This window comes from Centruroides sculpturatus, unplaced genomic scaffold, assembly GCF_000671375.1.
Source record: "Centruroides sculpturatus isolate CEXI.00-Female unplaced genomic scaffold, Cexi_2.0 scaffold256, whole genome shotgun sequence".
NCBI lineage: Eukaryota > Metazoa > Arthropoda > Arachnida > Scorpiones > Buthidae > Centruroides > Centruroides sculpturatus.
In genome coordinates this window covers 641,830-663,917 of record NW_019384583.1, presented here as the reverse complement: position 1 = coordinate 663,917, position 22,088 = coordinate 641,830, and the positions used below count along the sequence as shown (strand labels likewise).

At 30.5% G+C, this 22,088-nt stretch overlaps 1 protein-coding gene across 1 annotated transcript in view; it reads left to right on the top strand.

Moving 5' to 3' along the window:
- Positions 1-8,326: 8,326 nt before the first annotated feature.
- LOC111624507 (KICSTOR complex protein SZT2-like) overlaps positions 8,327-22,088 on the top strand; it is a 317,304-nt gene continuing 303,542 nt past the window's right edge. Inside the window, exons 1-3 of the mRNA XM_023367362.1 lie at positions 8,327-8,460; positions 10,962-11,144; positions 21,140-21,217. Coding sequence (XP_023223130.1) covers positions 8,332-8,460; positions 10,962-11,144; positions 21,140-21,217 — 390 coding nt within the window. The 5' untranslated portion in view covers positions 8,327-8,331. The remainder of the gene's footprint in view (positions 8,461-10,961; positions 11,145-21,139; positions 21,218-22,088) is intronic.

The following is a 22,088-nucleotide window of genomic DNA, read 5'->3' as shown; positions in this document are numbered from 1 at the left end:
TTGAACTTTGGAGACATCATTAATATAAATAATTTTTATGGCCGTTGAATAAGAAATGTTTCTTTCACAAGAAATGTATAAAATTAGTGCTGTATTAGACTTACGGTACCTAATTTACATACTGTACAGACGATAGTAAACTCAACTTACTCACCTAAACTCTTCGTAGCGTGGCACTGTACGGTGGAAAGTATATATATAATTATAACAAAGTTACAATAAATTAAGTTAATATGTAATTATATATACAGTACCTAATTTATACGTTATTAATATATAATTATATGTACAGTACCTAATTTATATATAATACTGTACAGATGATAGTAAACTCAATTTACCCGCCTAAATTCTCCGTAGCGTGGCGCTGGACGGCGGAAAGTAGTTCGGCTGCCTGATGACGTTTTACCGAATTATAGGAGTTTTTGTACCATGTTTGTACGGATACCGTCGCAATTTTTTTGCTGTCATATAGGAATCCGAACTATAGGAACCCATGTTATAGGGGGGGTTGACTGTATTTAATTTAAAATATATACTTTTCATCTCAAATTAGTTTACTTCTGTATATCATACTTTTCTTGGTAGCATTGGAGTCATGCAGGTCATCTATCTAACTCCTTTCAGGAGAAAATTTTTGAATTGAAATAATGTGGCTTCCAGTTTGTATTAGAAGTTCATATATAGTTAATCGGGGCCTTTTGTCCCTAAGCTTTTCATATCTGATCTTGGCTTTCATCTATCTAATGCTGTTTCCAAGATTAAGGAAAGACAGACAGATGACAGTGGGAATTTATAGGTCTACAAGTTTTTCAAATTGAAACACAATAAACATAATATTTCTTCTAGTAACAAGAAAACAATAGTATACTTTTGTTAACTTTTAGAACCTAACCTTATGTTTTGCATCAGTCCTTTGTTTCATACAGGATGGATTTGCATAATATAACTTTTTTGGAATGTAATCATTGTGTTATACCAGGAGTATCTGTACATGTTTTGCTAATGTGGAATTGACCTTATTTTGCAAGTTTAATTTTATCTGAATTATTCATACATGTATATGTTTATAGTAATTTATTAATTACAGAACAACAATGGAATCAAATTTGGGATTTTTTTTACTTGCAAGTATTTGTGGTTTATTGAAAAAAGAAAAGAAAAAATAAACAAATTTTCAATTTTATATATAGATAAAGATTTGAAAATAAAATTTGGAATAATGTAAAATTTTATTGAAAGAACTAGCTGCAAGGACCCGCTTTGCTGGGTTTTTATTTGTGGGCAAAAGTAACGATAGTGAAGATTAAGATAATTACATTATAGCCAATCTTACCCATTTTCACAAAATGCAAGAATTAGGTCTCCTGTTTCCAGATGTTTACAGAGAATTTTTACATGAGCATAAAAATATGTTCGATTTTCCGCAAAAGCGCAAAAAACCGCCTGTAAATCTTGCATGCCGCTTTATATTAACACTTGCTGGTCCTGATTCTATTTCTGAACGTCTCCTGTTCACATCCAGTCAAACAAACTATTTTCAACGTTTCTGGAACATTTACGATTGTTCTATAATCGAACCAATATTCGAATTTTATGTTCGAATTTAATTCGAACAAAACATTCGAAATAGAAAACCACTTTCAACCACTTTCAAGCCCATATCTCCTGCACCCTTATAGCTATCGAGACGCAACCCTCCTGGTGCACGAATGGTGACTTGGGGCTACTACCACATACAAACACCATTCACGTGCGATGTGTAGTTTTGGCGGAAAAGTGAAATATAGGACATACATGTCCATTTTTATATATATACTAGCTGCAAGGACCTGCTTCGCTGGGTTTTTATTTGTATGTAATATAGTTATTTTTATATATATAAAAGACTGTTTTTCTAAGTAATCTAGAATGTAGCTGCAAGGACCCGCTTTGCTGGGCAAATGTAATGATAGTGAAGATTAAGATAATTACATTATAGCTAATCTTACCCGTTTTCACAGAATGCAAGAATTAGGTACCCCGTTTCCAGACTAATTAGAGAATTTTTACGTTTAGTCAAACGAACTATATTCAACGTTTCTGGAACATTTACAATCGTTCTATAATTGAACCAATATTTGAATTTTATGTTCGAATTTAATTTGAACAAATTCAAACAAAACATTCGAAATAGAAAGCCACTTTCAACCACTTTCAGTCTCATATCTCCCGCACCCTTATAGCTATCGAGACGCAACCACCCCTATGCACGAATGGAGACTTGGGGCTACCACCACATACAAACACCATTCACGTGCGATGTGTAGTTTTGGCGGAAAAGTGAAATATAGGGACATACATGTCCATTTTTATATATATATATATATATATGTAGATATATAAAGCTGTATCAGTCTGTAATAAAATTTTATTTAGTTTTAGGTGTTGTATTTAATTAGAATAATGTTTATCTAAAAAAAAATAATGGTTATAAGAAATAAAAAGCAATTCCATATCAGATAATCTGATATGATAATCTGGAATGCTTTTTTATTATTTTAATTATTCCTATATGTTTTGGTAAGAATACTTACTAAATCTTTCAGTTTATTTCAAATTTAAAAAATTAGCAAACAATTTTGCTTTGTATAGACTAATCATACACAAATGTGTTATTTCTTAAGGCATCCTTTATTTTTAATTGTGAAAAAGTTTTTATGAATATGTCTTTTTTTGTTTTAGCAATTTGTTTGCTTTTTAAGTTACTGTACAAGATACATTATAGATGATTGCTCATTAATATTTACTCATGTATTTTAAATAAATTTAAATATGATTCTTTCTAGTCAAAATTTGGGTATTTGATTATAAAGTAGTTGAGAAATAATTTTTTATATGTAACATTGAAAATAAAATTTAAGTATTAGAATATTAGAATATTCTGATATATATAATACAACCTTAGTAATCTGACATAATGTCACATTACTGAGGTTGTATTAATAATATCATCTGACATAATGTCAGATTACTGAGGTTGTAGATCAGAACCGTGCTAGATTAAGAAGATTGCCAAATTGTTATTCAATGGTTAATCATTCAAAAAGAAAACATTTATTTATTTGCCCAATATTAGTACATTGTATTAATCAAAAACATATATAAAATAGTAAGAAAATATGAAAGGAGAGCAATCATATATTACTGTATTTGAGAGTTCTCAAATTAATAATAAGTTCTTTTAAAGTAATTTCAATTGTCTCCTGTCATTTTGTTATCCAAATGTGATGCTGTTGTTGGAATTAGTGTTACAAGTTGATGGATTCCCACTAAACTTTGTAGAAACTGAAGCAATCACTGGAAATTTAGTAGGAGGTATGGTATCTTTTGATGGAAAATTTTGTAGAACTGATTTTATATTTATACTGTATTGTGTTATAAGATGATGCACTTTTTTGATCAATTTATGATGACAAGCCTAACACACTTTAATATTGTGCTTGAAAAAACTTTTGCTTCAATAAACTTTATGTTGATGTTGATTTCTAAGATGTGAATTTATTTTCTGACATTCCCTCTAATTTCTGTATTTTGTTACATGTGCCTAAACTTGAGTTTTCAAGCTTGGGCTCAATATCATGCCACATTTAGTGGGAACTAAAGTTTGAACTGGTGAAAAGCTTGTCTATGACTTGGCAACAATGCTGATAATAACTGAGAGATGATTAGTGTCATATTACTGGATTTGTTGAACTAGCAAATGGCCAGATTACTGAGATTGTACTGTATATATATCAGAATTTTCTAAACTTCTAATCTACTTTAAATATATACAAAGGATTACATGAAATATTAAATATGTAAGGAACATGTTTCTTTATATGTAGTTTTTTGAAACTAAATAATCATATTTTAGCTAATACCATTGTTTCTAGACCATTTCGTATAAATGTTTTTATATAACTGATAATTATATTAAATTTATTACTAGTAACATAAGTTTGGTTTATTATAATAGTCTTTATATCTACATGATAGATATTAATCTTTGATGGTATCAGTAAGTAAACATTAAAATATTAACTACAAATAAAATTAAATTATTGCCCATTAATTTAATTTTAAATTGAGAATATCATTTAGCAGGGTTCATACTAGACCTAAAATATTAAGTCATTTCAACTGATGGATATAAGGAATATGAGTCAAGTACAAAAAATTATAAGTTAAATTTTAAAACAATATTTCCTGATAGTCATTGATTTCATATAATTAAAAAACATAATTAGGATCAAGTTTGATGTAGATTGCTTACTTATAATAATACAAATTTTAATTTAAAGTATAATAGATGAGAATGTGCAATGTCAGCTTTTTCACCCAATCTGAAGAGTAAAACAAGAGCATTTATCGTTGTTTATTGTACTGTCAGTGTTGAGGAACTTGTTATATGTTAAATAAAGTAGAATGTAGATAGTGTAGTTTAAAATATAATCATAGACAAAGTTTAAACAGGTGAATTAAGGCAAGCAAACCCTTAAAGGATGACAAAGGCAGTGACAAAAATATTAAAATATTTAAGTGCAAGTTTTAATTAGTGTTAATTATTAAAATTCTTTTAAATGCTCATATTGATATTATTTTTAAAAAATATTCATATGTGTGGGTGTTTTTGTATGCTTGTGTATGAAAATACACAATTATATATGTATGTATGTATGTATATGTATGTGTATGTATATATATATATATATATATATTTATCAACTGAATTACCATACTGTAACAAAATAAAATGTGATAGTCAAAATAATCAATGAAAATTAGATGTTCGAGAAATGAAAATGAATTAATATATATATTATATTAGATGTTTTTTTCTAATAGAAATGAAAGTGTTTATTTTTATTAGAAATAATAGAAATTTGACAGTTTTTCTCAGCTGTTGATTTGGATTTTTATGTTATGGAACAATACAAAAATATTTTTAAAAATTTTTTATGGATTAATAGAATAAAATTTATTATCTAATATTCAGACTTTTCTGATTTATCATTATTATTTAAAAAAACATTGGACAGTTTTTTTGAAATATAAAACTAAATTATGGATTGTTTGCTTAGTTTTCTTTGGAAATGATCTGTAACTAATTAATAATGTATAATATTAGAAATAACATTTGAGATTAATAGCTACAAAACAATTATATTAGCAAATTAGATTCAAATGATGTTCATGTATACAAAAATTTTGTTTTGTACTTTAAAGAAGAAAAAAAATGATGTCAATATAATCAAAGTTCTGTTTATCAAAGTCAGTGTATTATGCAATGAACTATGTCCCTTTATTCAGAATCTAAATTTGATTAGATTATTGTTATGACATTTAGTTAAGGAATTTTCTGTATATGGAAGAAGAAAATTTTAACATCAAATTTTTTTGACTAGGTAATATTTTATATGGAATTTTGTTTATTTATTTATAAATGTTTCATGTATATTTATATTTAATGGAATATGTTGAAAAAAAACAGAACAGTAAATTATATAATTTATATTAAATTATGTTCCATACAAATAATTTTAAATAATTAAGACTTTAATATAATTTATATCAATGATTATTAAATAGTTTTTATTACAATAAAATTTATTTTATGCAATTTGGTTTTATAAGAAATAAAACTTTTAAAGGTATGATTTATAACATTTCTCTGTCTTCTCTTACTCAGAGTGTATATAGTTATTTTTATCTTCACATGACATTTATGCAACAATTTTCAATATTGAAATTTTTATTACTAATGACAGTACTGATCATTCTCTGAAATACCATCAATTTAAATGTTTTATTTCTATTTATTAATTAGAATTTTTATTTTTATTAGTAATTTAAAATTGTGATATATAAGTACTTCACTGGTTGAAAAGTTTAATATGAAAATTGTTTAGAAATATAAAATGTATAAATTTAGTTTTAAGCAGGGCTGTGGAGTTGGAGTCGGAAAAAATGTGTCAACTCTGACTCCAATTCCCACATTTTAAATTTACTTTAGTTTTTTTATTTAAAAGAAATGAAATGAAAAATGAAAGAAATTTAAAATGAAAGAAAATTTACTATATATTTATTAAATTTTTAAAATCTTTTCATATTTTCTTATAATTCATTTATTTTAAATACAAAATACATCAGTTTAATTTATTAAATATGTAGTATTCTTTGTAGCATTTGTGTTTAGTAGTTAAGTTATTTTGACCCAATTGAATTTGAATATTTTTGAATCATTCCTTTATTATCCCTGCTCTAAATAAGTACTCTGCTTTTCTGAATGAGCCAGACTAATTGATCCAAGTACATATTTTTCTTTTCTGAACAAGGGGCTGAAATAGCTAGCTAGATCGCACATTTTTTAGTTGGATTAACTCTTCTGGAAGGTGAAATTGAAGTGCAAATGCTGTTGAATAAATGTAGATGTAGAATTTTATCGCCCCTATCTCCTCTTATTAAATATTTGTTAAAAATTAATTTTTTATACAAATAAATATTAATGTAAGTTAAATATTATATTAAAAATGCTAACTTTTATAGTTAGCATTTTTAATATAATATTTAACTCAACTCAACTCTGACTCTGACTCCTGATAATTTTAGTAGGCCAACTCTGCCTCAGACTCCAGCAAAATTAAATACCAAGTCATTTTATGGGGACAGAGGCACTCATAGGGGAATACCCTACTCTAAACTCTGAAAGGAGCCTTGGGCGTTTACCAAAATACTATAAAAGTATTTTGGTATTAAAAATATTAAAAATGCTAACTTTTATAGTTAGCATTTTTAATATGCTAACTTTTATAGTTAGCATTTTTAATATTTTTAATACCAAAATACTTTTATAGTATTTTGGTAAACGCCCAAGGCTCCTTTCAGAGTTTAGAGTAGGGTATTCCCCTATGAGTGCCTCTGTCCCCATAAAATGACTTGGTATTTAATTTTGCTGGAGTCTGAGGCAGAGTTGGCCTACTAAAATTATCAGGAGTCAGAGTTGAGTGTTTTTTTACCAACTCCACAGCCCTGGTTTTAAGAGAGTACTTTTTAGTAAAATATTTACATAAATTTTTTATATACAGTATTATTATTGTTATTACAGGAAGAAAATATGATTTTAGAAGCAGATCATGTATACGTTATAATGAAAAAAGATTACAGAATATCTCGAAATATAAGAGCTCAATGGTACTTTGATCACCTTAATAAATCAGTTAAAGTTAAACCAAAGAAATCATTAGTAAGTATTAAAATTCTAATTAATTAAATTTTAATAAGANTTTTTAAAATCTTTTCATATTTTCTTATAATTCATTTATTTTAAATACAAAATACATCAGTTTAATTTATTAAATATGTAGTATTCTTTGTAGCATTTGTGTTTAGTAGTTAAGTTATTTTGACCCAATTGAATTTGAATATTTTTGAATCATTCCTTTATTATCCCTGCTCTAAATAAGTACTCTGCTTTTCTGAATGAGCCAGACTAATTGATCCAAGTACATATTTTTCTTTTCTGAACAAGGGGCTGAAATAGCTAGCTAGATCGCACATTTTTTAGTTGGATTAACTCTTCTGGAAGGTGAAATTGAAGTGCAAATGCTGTTGAATAAATGTAGATGTAGAATTTTATCGCCCCTATCTCCTCTTATTAAATATTTGTTAAAAATTAATTTTTTATACAAATAAATATTAATGTAAGTTAAATATTATATTAAAAATGCTAACTTTTATAGTTAGCATTTTTAATATAATATTTAACTCAACTCAACTCTGACTCTGACTCCTGATAATTTTAGTAGGCCAACTCTGCCTCAGACTCCAGCAAAATTAAATACCAAGTCATTTTATGGGGACAGAGGCACTCATAGGGGAATACCCTACTCTAAACTCTGAAAGGAGCCTTGGGCGTTTACCAAAATACTATAAAAGTATTTTGGTATTAAAAATATTAAAAATGCTAACTTTTATAGTTAGCATTTTTAATATGCTAACTTTTATAGTTAGCATTTTTAATATTTTTAATACCAAAATACTTTTATAGTATTTTGGTAAACGCCCAAGGCTCCTTTCAGAGTTTAGAGTAGGGTATTCCCCTATGAGTGCCTCTGTCCCCATAAAATGACTTGGTATTTAATTTTGCTGGAGTCTGAGGCAGAGTTGGCCTACTAAAATTATCAGGAGTCAGAGTTGAGTGTTTTTTTACCAACTCCACAGCCCTGGTTTTAAGAGAGTACTTTTTAGTAAAATATTTACATAAATTTTTTATATACAGTATTATTATTGTTATTACAGGAAGAAAATATGATTTTAGAAGCAGATCATGTATACGTTATAATGAAAAAAGATTACAGAATATCTCGAAATATAAGAGCTCAATGGTACTTTGATCACCTTAATAAATCAGTTAAAGTTAAACCAAAGAAATCATTAGTAAGTATTAAAATTCTAATTAATTAAATTTTAATAAGAACTTTCATAATTTTACATTGAATTTAATACAAGATGCAATTTTTAATTTGATTATATTTGTTGATTTGAAACATGTTTATATAAAATTATAAAGAAATGTATAAATAATTGAAAATGAAGAAAATTGTTAATTTCTAACAATAATTTTCTTAAATATAAATAAATAAAATGAAAGATGTACCAATTTAAAATTTTAATTATCTGATTAAAAAATTCTTAAGTTTATAGGAATCATATAATATAGGTTACTGTATTTAAAACAATCAAATCTTAAAACATAAAAAGAGTAAAATTATACAATATATTGACTGCTATGTACAGTATGTACTAATAGGATATATTGTTTAATACAGGATTTTAATTTTGACTTTAATATAAAATAAAGTTAAAAGAAATATACAAAATTAAAATTTTGTACTCTGAAATGTTTAATTTATATTAAAGTATAAAACACACCACAAAAACCTCACTAGCATTCAGTGCATTGAGTGACAGAATTAAAATATTAGCGAACGTATTTGGATTTCTCCTGAGTCCTTTTAAATTATGTTAAAACAGGATATTAGTCAAGTTAGATCAGATTCTTATTTGATAATAGAAAGTTTTATTTGTTCCACATTTTGTAGTATCAATCTCTTTTATTTATATGAAAATAGTTAAGTATTTGTTGATAGATTTTTAAGAATAAAAAGAGAAGTACTAATGAGTTAATAATTGATTTATTAACTCACCATTCAAATAACACTTACATAAAACCTGGTAACCAGAGTGGTTGCGTACTAGGGTAGCTAATGTTTTCGAGGCCCCTTCAGAGCTATTCTTCAGGCTATTGTGCAAAAAGAAGAAGAGGAGCCCAGAAGGGGCCTCAAAAATGTTAGCTACCCTAGTATGCAACCACTTTGGTTACCAGGTTTTACGTAAGTGTTATTTGTATATCATCCTGGTGTGTGAATAACTCACCATTCATTTAGTATTCATCTCTTAATTTTCTGAATTTTATCTATTATTCTAGTTTTAGATAAAATTTTAAATTTTTAAATGAAATGAATGTAGCATGTTAAATGAATACAAAAATACATTCTACCAATACACTGAAAATTATATTGAGAGGTAAGAATTCAAGGTAAACCACTGAAAAGGTTTCTAGATATGTAACAACTCAGTTTGGCCTATTTCTGTAACAAAATTATAATGATGTAGTTGATAAAATATTTTCATTCTGCTTTTGAAAGTGAAAACAAAAAAAAATATTATAGGAAAAAATGATCTTATGTATTTATGTAATTATTTTTAATCAGTGTAATAAGTAGACATGTTCTTTTTTGTTTATTCAGTTAATGCTCTCATTTTTTGATGAATTTTTTTAAGTTTTTAGATAGTAGAACTTGAAGAACTGGAAAATCAATCTGATGCTAATGTTTTTTAAATAAGGCAGCTATATTTTAAATTATTCAAAACATTTTATAATAGTAAGTGACAATATTTAGATAGGTTAGATTAGATTTCTCCTATTAGAAAGTTGTGTGAGTCAGATGAATGACCAAAATACCATTCAGTTGCTCTGAGGAGTACAGTTCAACTCCAAGTTGGATTTCAGGAATTTTTTATGGACAGTAATTTGTATATGTCATCTCTTATTTTTGTCATTTGTCTATACCATTATGAATTAACAGATCCATAATATATATGAAATAAAGGCTCTCTTGTCATTCAATAGATAGAAGGAAGAAAAAAAAAAAAAGAATTGTATGTAATTCTAATATAACAGTACCAACTAAACCTTTTAAATTCCAGCAACTTAAATTTATTTAGAACAAATGTTTTCAACCAAGTCTAAATGTCTTTCTCAGATACCATGTAATTCCAGTTAGTTTTTGAACAGATTTGTGAAATAATTTCATTAAATTATTCAAATATTTGCATTTATTATAAAATGATTAAATTGGTTTTGTTTGAAATAGGAATCAATAATTTGAGTTTACTTCAGATAAATTGTAATCAGGCTCATCCCTTGGTTTGGTTAGAGCAATAGGAGCAACCATCCTGTTCTCTAATATATTCAAGTGCATAAATGATACTGATATCTCAATCACTAATGATATGATGATAGCATTTCATTATTTAATATGTTTCACAAACAAAAAATTGTTGTTTTACCAGACTCCTTTAATTTTACAAATATAATTTCAATTTATGAAATTAAAGGAGTCTCTGATATATATTCAGTTTTTTGCATTAGTTTGTATTAGAGACTATGGATTCTGTTTTTAAAGGATAATGTAGTGAAAAAATTAAATATGTTTTAATAATATAATTATTTATAGTTTGGATTTTCTCAACAGTAACTAAATAAAATTACTAAGAAATCTCATGGCAACTTATATTTTACTCATAAGTTTTTTTATAGATATGTAAATAATTACATATTTTCATAAATATAATTTTTCTTTATTTTTCTTTAGTCTGAATGCACTGGAGAAATTGATGTTGTATCTATTATACCTAAACATTCACCTGAAAATTGGAATATTAATGAGAATCATAACTATAATTTTATGATTACATCATCATCTGTTGTTACATTTTTTGCAAGAAAATATCGTTTAGTTTATTGTGTAGATCTTAGTGCATCAGTTGCAACTGTGGTGAGTTTATTTTTTTATTAAACGTTTTAATAATTGTATTTTTAAAATTTAATTTTTAATAAAAAATTTTGAAATGAAACAAAATATTATTGATATTGTATTTTTTATAAGAAAAGTTATATAATAAATTATAAAAAATGTTCCCAAACTCCCAGTTCTCACAGTTACATAGATCTGCAGCAGTGATTCCCAAACTTTTTTGAGCCACTAGTTCCTTGGCTCCCTTGGTCCTTTAAATTCCTTAAACTTATACCTAATGCTTCCTAACCCATTTTTCTTTGTGTGAGAAATGCATGGAAACATTCTTAGAAAAACTTTTCTATGGACCCCACACTTACCATACATTGTGCTCCATATCTGAAACCATTAAACACAATGTTTTTCTTACCTGTTTAACCCCCATTGACGAGATAACTCGTCAAGGTTACATAGCGTTACGTAAAATTCGGTAGTTAAGGCCACTTTTGACAAAAAAATTTTTTTTTTTCAATTTTTGGAATGTTTTTTAGGTCCCCAAATTTTTTCAAAATTTTTTGTCCGTGCGAAAAAATTTTATTGCGATTTTAATGAGCCTTTGATAAGGCTCGATTAAGGCTTAATTGTTTTTTAATGGGAGTTTTTTATCAAATTTATTTCATGGTTCCTAAGTTGTAGCGCACGGATTTGACTTTGGTAAAGTTATTTAAAGCTGCTTTCTGATGTCAAAAACGACCTCCGATAGTTTTTTAATTAATCGATTTTTTAATATATTAATTTAATTAATTAGGGGGGGTCGGAAATCGCAATTAAAATCTTACTTTTTTAAAAATATTTAAAAATATACGTGTTGATCATATTCACCCTACTTTAAACCTTTGTCCTCCCGAGACATATATGAGAATGTCCCGGGAAATTGGACTACAGCTGTGTTCAAGGTCATCCAGCTGTGTAAACAATGACTCATCGGTGTTAAATTTCACAGAAAGGCGAGACAAAGGAAAATAAAATTTGAAGCTTTTTCTTCAAAATTAATGCATTTCTTTCGTTTTTTTCAGTTTTAAGTATTTTTAATGTATTTTTTATGCTTGATTACATCATAATTAAAAACAGTCGGGCGTTAAGGGGTTAACAGAGGAAAGGGAAAGGTTGTCAGTGACCCCAAATCTTGCTTATAGTTACCATTCAGTGCCTACATGGAGATGGTAGCACTCACTTTGTGAACCACTGATGTATGGCAACCCTCAATGTTTTATAACATTTTCAGGAGTCTGTATCTCAATTTTAGCTGCTGTTTGTGGATGGAGTCTGGTAACATGGGCTTCTTTAACAAAAATACAGGAGTAAGACAGAGATGCACTCTCTCACTGTTCTTGTTTCTCCTTGCCATGCATTTCATTATGCAAAGAGCAAAGACAATCCTATTCCATGAGAAACAGCTTATCTGACAGATTTAGATTTTGGGGACAATATTGAATTGCTTGGTAAGATAGGATATGTCTGCAAGAGATAACCACTGTAGTAGTGTCACAGTGTGGCAACATTCTCCCCACAGTTGTTAGTCTCTTGGACTGGCAACACTGTTTCTCGCTGCATTTGAATTTGTAACAGTCATGCATTTTAGACATGAATAAAACCTTTCTTAAGGTAATGAGTTTGTCTTTTTACATTACAATTTATTCGTGTCTATAACTACTTAGGATGGATAGCCTAGTCAAACCTGAACATTTTAATGTCAATCTAAATGTCAATGGTTCCTCTCAACAGTGGTCCCATTGGTACTGAACTTTTAAGAACTTTGTATCATTGATGGAAAAGGACGATGTGATGAAGTTTAGTCTTCTTGTTAATTTTGTTGGTTTCTTAGTTTACTCTTAAATCAGAATGCTCTGGATTTGAGGATACCATTAAGACTTTGACTGCCCTATATGAGAAACCTATAAATGTAATTTTTGCTTGTCATTGTCTAATTAATTGTCGCCAACAACCCGGTGAGTCCATTGATCAGTATTATCAGAATCTTAGAACATTAAGTAAGGACTGCAACTTTACCTCTGTCTCAGCTGAAGAGTATAAAAGTGAATATGTACATGATGCTTTTATTTCAGGATTATTATCACCTCAGATACAACAGCACCTTTTGGAAAGTCATACTTTAAAACTTGTAGATGCCTTATTGCAAGCCCTTGCTTTAGAATCTGCCTGTGTTCAGTCTGAAACTTTTGTCTCTAATACTAACTAGTACAGTAAGTGCTATCCATATCTCCAATGCAAAGGAGTTGGCGGATGAGAATTTAAATGATACTGAAAATAATGATTTGCACTTGCGCATTCTGGCTGCTACCGAATGTAGGTGTCCTTATTGCAGCTATATGAAGCACCTTCGCAACAAATGCCCTGCTAGAAACGAAGATTGCAACAAATGCAGAAAGAGGGGACACTTTTCTAGGATCTTAAAAGCAAAGGGAGTAAGCCAACTACAGCTGCTATAGCCTTGGCAACTGTTGCTCACAGTCCTTTGTCTAGAGCTACAGTTAATAAACAGCTAAATAACATCTTAACTCAAGCACTGGTGGATACTGGCATTTCCGAGAGTTTTATAGATTATAATTTTGCATTGTGTCATCATCTCAGAATTATTCTGCATTTTGCTCAAGTTTCTATGGCTCCGAATGCCTTAAGTTCGACTGTGAGGGGTTTATGTGTAGTTTCTATTAACTTAAAGAGCCATACTTATTCAAAGGTTTTGCTGTCAGTTTTATCTGGTCTTCTTGCTGATGTAATTTTAGGGCATGATTTCCTAGCTTTGCATACTGATGTCTTTCAAATTTGGTTGCTCCCATAAATCATTGTTGATTCGTTCTACAATGTTCACAAATGTGCCACCAGCCCATCTCTTCAAACATTTGTCTAAAGACACAAGGCCTATCACTACTAAATCTAGGTGGTTCTCTAAACCAGATCAGGATTTCATTGATGCAGAAATTAAGATATTGATGACTGAGGGTATAATTGAAGAAAACAATTCAACATGGAGGGCTCAGGTGGTGATTATACCTGGTCTAAAGAAAAGATTAGTTATAGACTACTCTCACACTATTAATAAGTTTACTGAATTAGATGCATTCCTTCTCCTTAGAATTGATGACTTGATTTAGAAAATATCATCTTATAAAGTTTTCAGTACGATAGATTTGCATTGAGCCTACCATCAAATTCCCTTTCCAAAAGAAGACAGACATTATACATCGTTTGAAGCTTGTAACAAATTGTGGCAGTTTAAGGAAATTAGTTTTGATCTCACAAATGGTGTTGATGGATTTCAATGTTCTATTTCTCAGTCAATTGCTACAGAAGGCTTAGTTGACACATTTGCTTATTTGGATGATGTTACTGTCTGTGGAAGAACTCAGGAAGAACATGATCGTAATCTTACTCGTTTTATGGACATGGTTCTTAAGTATAACTTAACACTCAACAAAGTGAAATGTTCATTTTCTTCTAGATCTATTTGTATATTGGCTTACCTAATTGAAGGGGGAGCTATACAGTCAATATCTTTATTATATACAACAGTTTGTACATGCCCGGCTCTGCATTGCACTACCGGGAATGAAAACCAGATACAGTAGTTGTTAACTTGTTTACAATACAGGAATTACAGAGATATCAAGAAGTAGGTTGGACTAATATACAAGAGTAAATACAATGGTGATGCAGGTATAGCAATGATGTTGTAGTTAAATACAATGATGATGTAGTTAATTACAATTTGTTAACAGTATAAGGTACATACAGAATTACAAAGTGATGAATTTTGAAAGCTATACAAGTACAGACACTATGCAATATTACAAGTGTTAATGCAAAATAAAACATAAGTGTATAAGTATAGAAGGAAAAAGCACATAAAATACATAAAATTGAGTACAATACAGCAAATAAAGTAATGATGCATTATAATAGTGTGTAAAATACAATTTGAGTATAGAATACAATACATAAGAGAAGTAATACGAGCCATTTCATTACAACTTTGAGAACAGTAGCAGTTAGGTGGCATATGTACAGTATTTACAGATGTCCATAGCAGTGGCGGAGGTAATGAAAAGAATGAAGCCTGGTGAGGAACTACTCATGCATGGTGATGGGTGCCACTTGCTCATAAACAAGCACTAGGTTACAAAAAGCTGTATAAAGATCCTTGTGTTTAAGGAGATCATGTTGCTGACATGGCCAGGAGATGTTTAATTTCTGTGCAATTAGTTTAATTTCGAGACGTTCCCTTTCAAAGCACACGCATCTGTAAAGATAGTGGTTGGGACCATTCACCTCCCTACAGATGGCACAAAGGGGAGTACATTTACCCGTAAAGCGATGGAGATAATTGGAAAATCTCCTGTGGCCAGTAATAAACTGAGTAAGGAGAGAATTGATATTAATCCAAGTATGGCAGTGGTGCTTGTTGGTATTAGGTATGAATTGGTAGGTTAGGTTATTGTGGTTATTGTCCCAAGAGTTCTGCCAGCGGAGAAGAATATTATTATACAAAGACTTTTGATTTTGCTATGGCTGAGCATGTTGTATATGGAATCCAATGTATTATCATTGGCGGTATCCTTTGCCAGTTGATCTGCTCTTTCGTTTCCAGCAGTGCCTTGGTGCCCACGGACCCAGCTGATACTATAACTGTTTGAGGAAAGGCAAGTGAGATTTTTTACTGCTGTTGTGATAGTGTGAAGCTGTCTGCTGTTGATGAGAGCAATGGCAGACTGGCAATCTGTGAAAATGACTATCTGTTGGTTATCGAGATGCTGTTCAGACCAGCCAATTGCCATATGAATGGCTTTGAGCTCAGCCTGAAAGACGTTGCATAAATTGTGGAGCCTGTAAATCTGGTGGTGGATCTCATGCTGTCCTTGATGTACAACGAAGGCACAGCCAATATTCCCATTTAGCCCAGAGCCATCCATATAGATCTCCACATCAGGGTTGATAGGCGTGTCTTTGCTGATGTAGTTGCAGATATAAGGGGGAGTAAGATCACTGAGCAGATTTATTTTCTCATAATTATCGGCTGGAATATTACAAGTAGTAGTGCAGATGTCGTGACCAGTTTTCAGCTGCCAAAGCTCATATCTGGCTTGGATAATGTCAGTAATGGGTGGTTTTTGGGTAAGGATCTGCAGACTCCCATTGAGCGTAGTGTGGTAGGCCCCAGAGATGAGGATCAATGCTTTGCGCTGGGATGAGATAAGCTTTCTATGTGGATGTACCGTTCTGGCAGCCCAGCCCCAGCTACCACTTGCATATGTGATGGTGGGAGTGAATATGTGATCATATATGATGCTGAGGGCAGTAGAATTTAAACCCCACTTCTTACGTGCAAACTGAGAGAAAGCCCGAAAAATGAGGTTGGTTCGGTTAGTTATGTACTTATATGGTCATCCCAGCTGAGACGGTGGTCCAGCCAGATGCCAAGATACTTAATAGTTTTCTGTACTTTAATAGACTGATTGTTCATACGGATAGTTGGGGTATGTAGGTATAAATTTAGTTGTCTTGGTTTGTTGAATACTATGCATGTGGAGCTATACAACCAGATTCTGAACATCCAAAGCCCTTGCTAGAATTACCTCTCCCTATGGATATTACATCTCTTTGTTGAACAGTAGGAATGCTGGACCTCTATGCTCAGTGGATAAAAAGATTTAGTGAGAAAATTCAACCTCCAGCCCAGAGTAAGTCATTTCCACTGCCAGCTGAGGCTGCCATGATCTTTTCAGATTTGAAAACTGAAATATCTCGTTCGACTCCTGTTATTGACAAAGTGCTTTTTGTTGTTGAAACAGATGCTTTTGATTTTGCTATTGTAAACCTGCACAAGTAAACCTGTGGCTTTCTTTTTGCAATCCTTGAATAGTAGTGAGAGAAAACACTCTAGCATAAAGGAAGCATATGCTATAGTTGAGGCATTAAAGAAGTGGAGACATTTTTTAATTGGATGTCATTTTACATTAATTGACTATTTTGACTATACTGTCCACCTTTCTCTCAGCAATTGCAATTAATTATAACAACACACCTGAATTTTTGCCAAGCATAAAATAATTTTATGCTCGGCAAAAATTCAGGTGTGTTGTTATAATTATTTTGACTAATATTTATATACTGACCAACATTCTGTAGTTTTCATGTTTCATTCTAAATCTAATACAGTAGAGCGTCGATTATCCGACTCAATTGGAGACGGGTTGTTCGGATAACTGATATTTCAGATAACCGATTATGTACGAAAAAATAGTTTAATGTATCTGATGTTGAAATTTTTCTCCATTGCGTTTCACTTTGCGTTGAATTTTCATCAATGTTAAGCCTAACGAAGACTATTGTATCGTTAAAAATTATTTTTTTATTTTGTACAAACAAAATAAATATATTGAAAAATATAAAAACAATAAAAAATAATACTTCAAAAGTTAATTTAGTATCAAAAACGTAAAATATTTGAGTAGCCCAAGATATAGCCAAAGATTGCAACGCCACAGCACTAGTGAAAATTTAAATTTGCCGACTGGAATTCTTTTGGATAATTGACTTTCGGATAATTGATGCTCTACTGTAGTAAAATTAAGAATGATAAGCTTCTAAGGTGGAGATTGAAATTGTCATGTTACAAGTTTGATATTATTTACTGTCCTGGTAGTCGGAACACTGTTGCTGATGCTTTGTCAAGAATTTGTTGTGCTCTTCCTGATTTGAAGAGACTCTCTGTCCTCCACAACTCTCTGTCACCCAGAAGTAACTTGTTTTTATCATTGGGTGCATAGTAAAAACTTGCTATTTTCTTTGGAGGAAATAAAAAAATTAACTGTTTCTTGTCCCACTTGTGCAGAATTAAAACCAAAATTTCTTGGACCTTCAAACCACTTATTAAAACCATGTTTCTCTTCGAATGTTTAGACATGGACTTTAAAGGTCCTCTTCCTTCCAAATCGAGGAACCGTTACCTTCTGACAATAATAGATGAATGTTCAAGATTCCCATTTGCATTATTTTGCCCAGATGTTAGCAGTAGTACTGTTATTAAGTGCTATCAGTGCTATTAGTACATCAGCTATTTTCAATCTTTGGAGCCCCATTGTATGTACATTCAGATAGAGGAGCTGCATTCTTATCATGTGAACTTCGTTCCTTCATCAACTCTGTTGATGTTGCTTCAAGTTTCTCCACCCCTTATAATCCCCAGGGTAATGGTCTCATCAAGCATTGTAAAGATGTTATTTGGAAGACAATTTCCTTGGCTCTCCACTTGTCTAATTGAAGTATTGATCAGTGGGAAGATGTACTAGGTGATGCATTACATGCTGTTTGGTCTCTCCTACAAATTCTACGCCTCATTAGAGATTTTTCAGATACCCCTGAAAGATGGGAACAGGTTTTAGTCTTCCCACTTGGTTACTATCACCGGGACTTGTCCTACTATGTTCACATAACTGCACCAATAAATATGTCTCTCTAGTTGAGGAAGTCCAGTTATTGGAGGCTAATCCCAAGTATTCTCACATTCAGTACCCTGATATCGACAGTGTCCCTAATGCACATTGTGCCTCAAGGCAAACTTTTGCCTGAATCCTTGACAGATGGCATGATCTTTCCTAATATTACACCCCAGATTCCCAATCAAGCTAGCTCTGATGTTTAGGCAACGCCTCCTCCACTTTGTGAGGACAATTAGTAAAGATATTTTTTCACCCCCGGTGGAAGTAATCAAGTTGCCTCGTCCTGCAAGACAGCACTGTCAGCCCAGTTATTTGAAGGACTATGTTATGTAATGTAAGTGGGGGGAATGTAGTAGTGTCACAGTGTGGCAACACTTCTTCCCACAGTTGTTAGTCTCTTGGACTGGCAGCACTGTTTCTTGCTGCATTTGAATTTGTAACAGTCGTGCATTTTAGACACAAATAAAACCTTTAAGTTTGTAAGGTAACGACTTTGTCTCCTTACACTACAACCACTAGTTTAGATACTGAAGGCAGTAAGATTGGCTTACCTATAAGTGTTGATAAACAAATGCAGAGTGGTAGATTCTAGAATAACACATCTTTAACGGTCCAGGGCTGAGTTATAGACCAAGTACAACACTTCATTTACCATGAAAGCATTGTGCCTACTGACAGAGGCACAAATGAGGATGTTTGTTGTAGAATTGGAGTGGCATTAGCCATTTTTCAATGAATGCAATCAATTTATCAACAACAGCTATAAACATTGCTATGAAGATTAAAATTAAACTGTTCAAGAGCATTGTGATACCAACTGCAAAATATGCCTGTGAAATGTGGAAATTCACATCCAAGGTAATCAAATGGCTAAATGTTTTTCACAACACTGCCAAAGGAAAATACTTGGCATGTGATATGAAGATCATGTCACAAATTAAGAATTTTAAAAAGATCAAACTCAAAATATCCGATATCTGTTGGAAACTGTGACTGAACACCAGATGCATTTTGCTGAGCATATGCCACATACGCCAAACCATCGACATCCAAAACTGCATTACAGTGGATATCTGCGATAAACTGCATTACAGTGGATACTTGCTTTTTTTTTCTATTGGACTCCCAGTAGAAAAAGGAAGCAAGGTTACTCTCAAAAAACTTGGTTTCAAATATTTAAGGAGAATTTAAAAGTTGTCAGCAGTTCTTTCAATGATGCTGAGAGCATAGTGAATAACTGCATTCACTTGAAGGAACTTGCTGCACAATGTACTGTACTTTGCACAAGACCTGATGATGATGATGATCATGAAATATCTCTCTAGGTAGGATTCAATAGAGATTAATAAATGTCATTCAGTAGAAAAATATTTTTACAGTTTAAAAGTTTTTGTTAACAGATATATATTTTATGTATAATATGTAAATATGTCTTGATTTTTTATTTTATTTAGTCCCCACTATTCACATATTTAAATGATATATATATTTAGGGTGATCAGAATTGACTGCACAATAATCATACCACATGATTTCTTATGATTTCTTATCAAAGACCAACCCAAAAAGAAGTGTTTTTCATTTTTCAATTGGATATGAAATTACAGCAATATTTGTATCATAGGTTTATGAGATAATTTCTGGTATGAAGAGCAAAATCAGAAATAAATCTTATAGAAAGAAGTTATTTATTAACTTGTAGCATAACTGGTTACATTATTTTATAAAAGATATTCAAAATGACCTTTGCTTGGTGTGGAACAAGTGGCTGCCTGCTGAATAATATTTCTTTGTACACTTTGCAACAAGGCAGGTATTATGCATGGCAGCTATAAGGTCTTGCTGAGAATCTACTGGTCATCTGTAAACAAGTGCTTTGAGATGCCCCCATAAGAAAAGTCTGTGGGATTTAGATTGGGTGATCTAGTGGGCGATGTGATAGACCACCATAGGGATGCCTATAGGATACTTTGTTTAGTGTTTTTATGGCTAAAATTTGAATGACTGGAAGTAATGTCATAAACCATTTAACATGAATATCTCTGGAGTATCTCATCAAATTGAAAAATGGATAACACTGTTTCAGGAGTTATTCATGTTCGACAAGGAATTATGTTGTATGATTGTTGTGCAGTCAATTCTCATCACTCTATATATCATTGTAAATTATTGTTTCATTTAAGTTTTATGCTTCAAAAATTTATTTTTACATTCTGTTTTCCATTCTACTTATATGACTCAATTTGAAATTAGCTATAGTCACTATATTAATAAAAAACATTTGTTTTTATTGAAAATTACAAATATGCTTTAGCTAGCATTTGATCTAGATTTAATATTTATTAATATTTATAAATTTCATTAATCAACTAGAAAATTTAAACAAAAGAATTTTGTGTTTATTAATATTAATAGTTTTGTTAATTATTTATATTAATTAATAATTAAAAATTTTATAAAAAATTTCTGATAATTTAAATATTCATTTGCTAACATATTTTAAATATTTTTTAATAGGATAAAATCTGTGGAAATATTTTATTTGATGAAATTTTTCTAACTGTTGAAAAAAGTCTGAGAGGAATAGTTAAACCAGTAAGTATAACTAGGCTTTTACTTAAGAAAATGTTGTGCGTTACTTTCCTGGCTCTGTTATATATAACAGAGGAAAAGTATGGTGATCAGTAAAAAAATGACCCCCCAGGATTTTTACATTTTTGAGCTTGGGTCTTTGAAATTTTGAGAAATGCAAAACAATTAGGGAGTTTTTTATGTGCTTATGGGTAGCATGATTTTGTTCACCCACTTTGAAGCTCAATTATTCCTGTGCTTTTTATTGAAAATTTCTGAAATTTTGTAGGGAGGTTTGTGTATTACGGGATTGATGCTATTAAATTTTGGTGGTAATGGTCAAGAGGTGGGAAGATAGAGTGTGGTCGTGTGTCATATCTGAAGTAAGGTTGGACTTAATGAAAATTGTACTCATTATTGGCATTTACAATTTTTTTTTATAAAATTCATTCTTACCCTTAAAATTAAGCTTTTTATCATTTTATAATAATTAAAAATATTAAAAGGTTTTTAAATAAAATATCATAACAGATGGCACCAAATGCAGTTTAAAATGTTATCAGAAAAATTAAGTAACTTGTTGCTAGATTTTTAAAAATCAAATAACTATTGTTAAAGATTTAATAACTAGTGACTGATTAATATTAGATATTCAGCTAGTAATGTAGCTAAATTATTCAGTCAATCAGTTTTGAATAACTAAACTTTTAAACAGAGTTTGTTTAAAAATTTATTATAAATTTATTTTGACTTAAGTAATGTTTCTTAGTGTTTTAGTACTCAAAATTTCACATTGAACTTTAAATTCTTTTATGTATATGTTACTGTGAAAGACCAAAATTAGAGAATGTTGATATTCTCCAGTGAATGTTGAAACATGCAAAATGCATTGGTG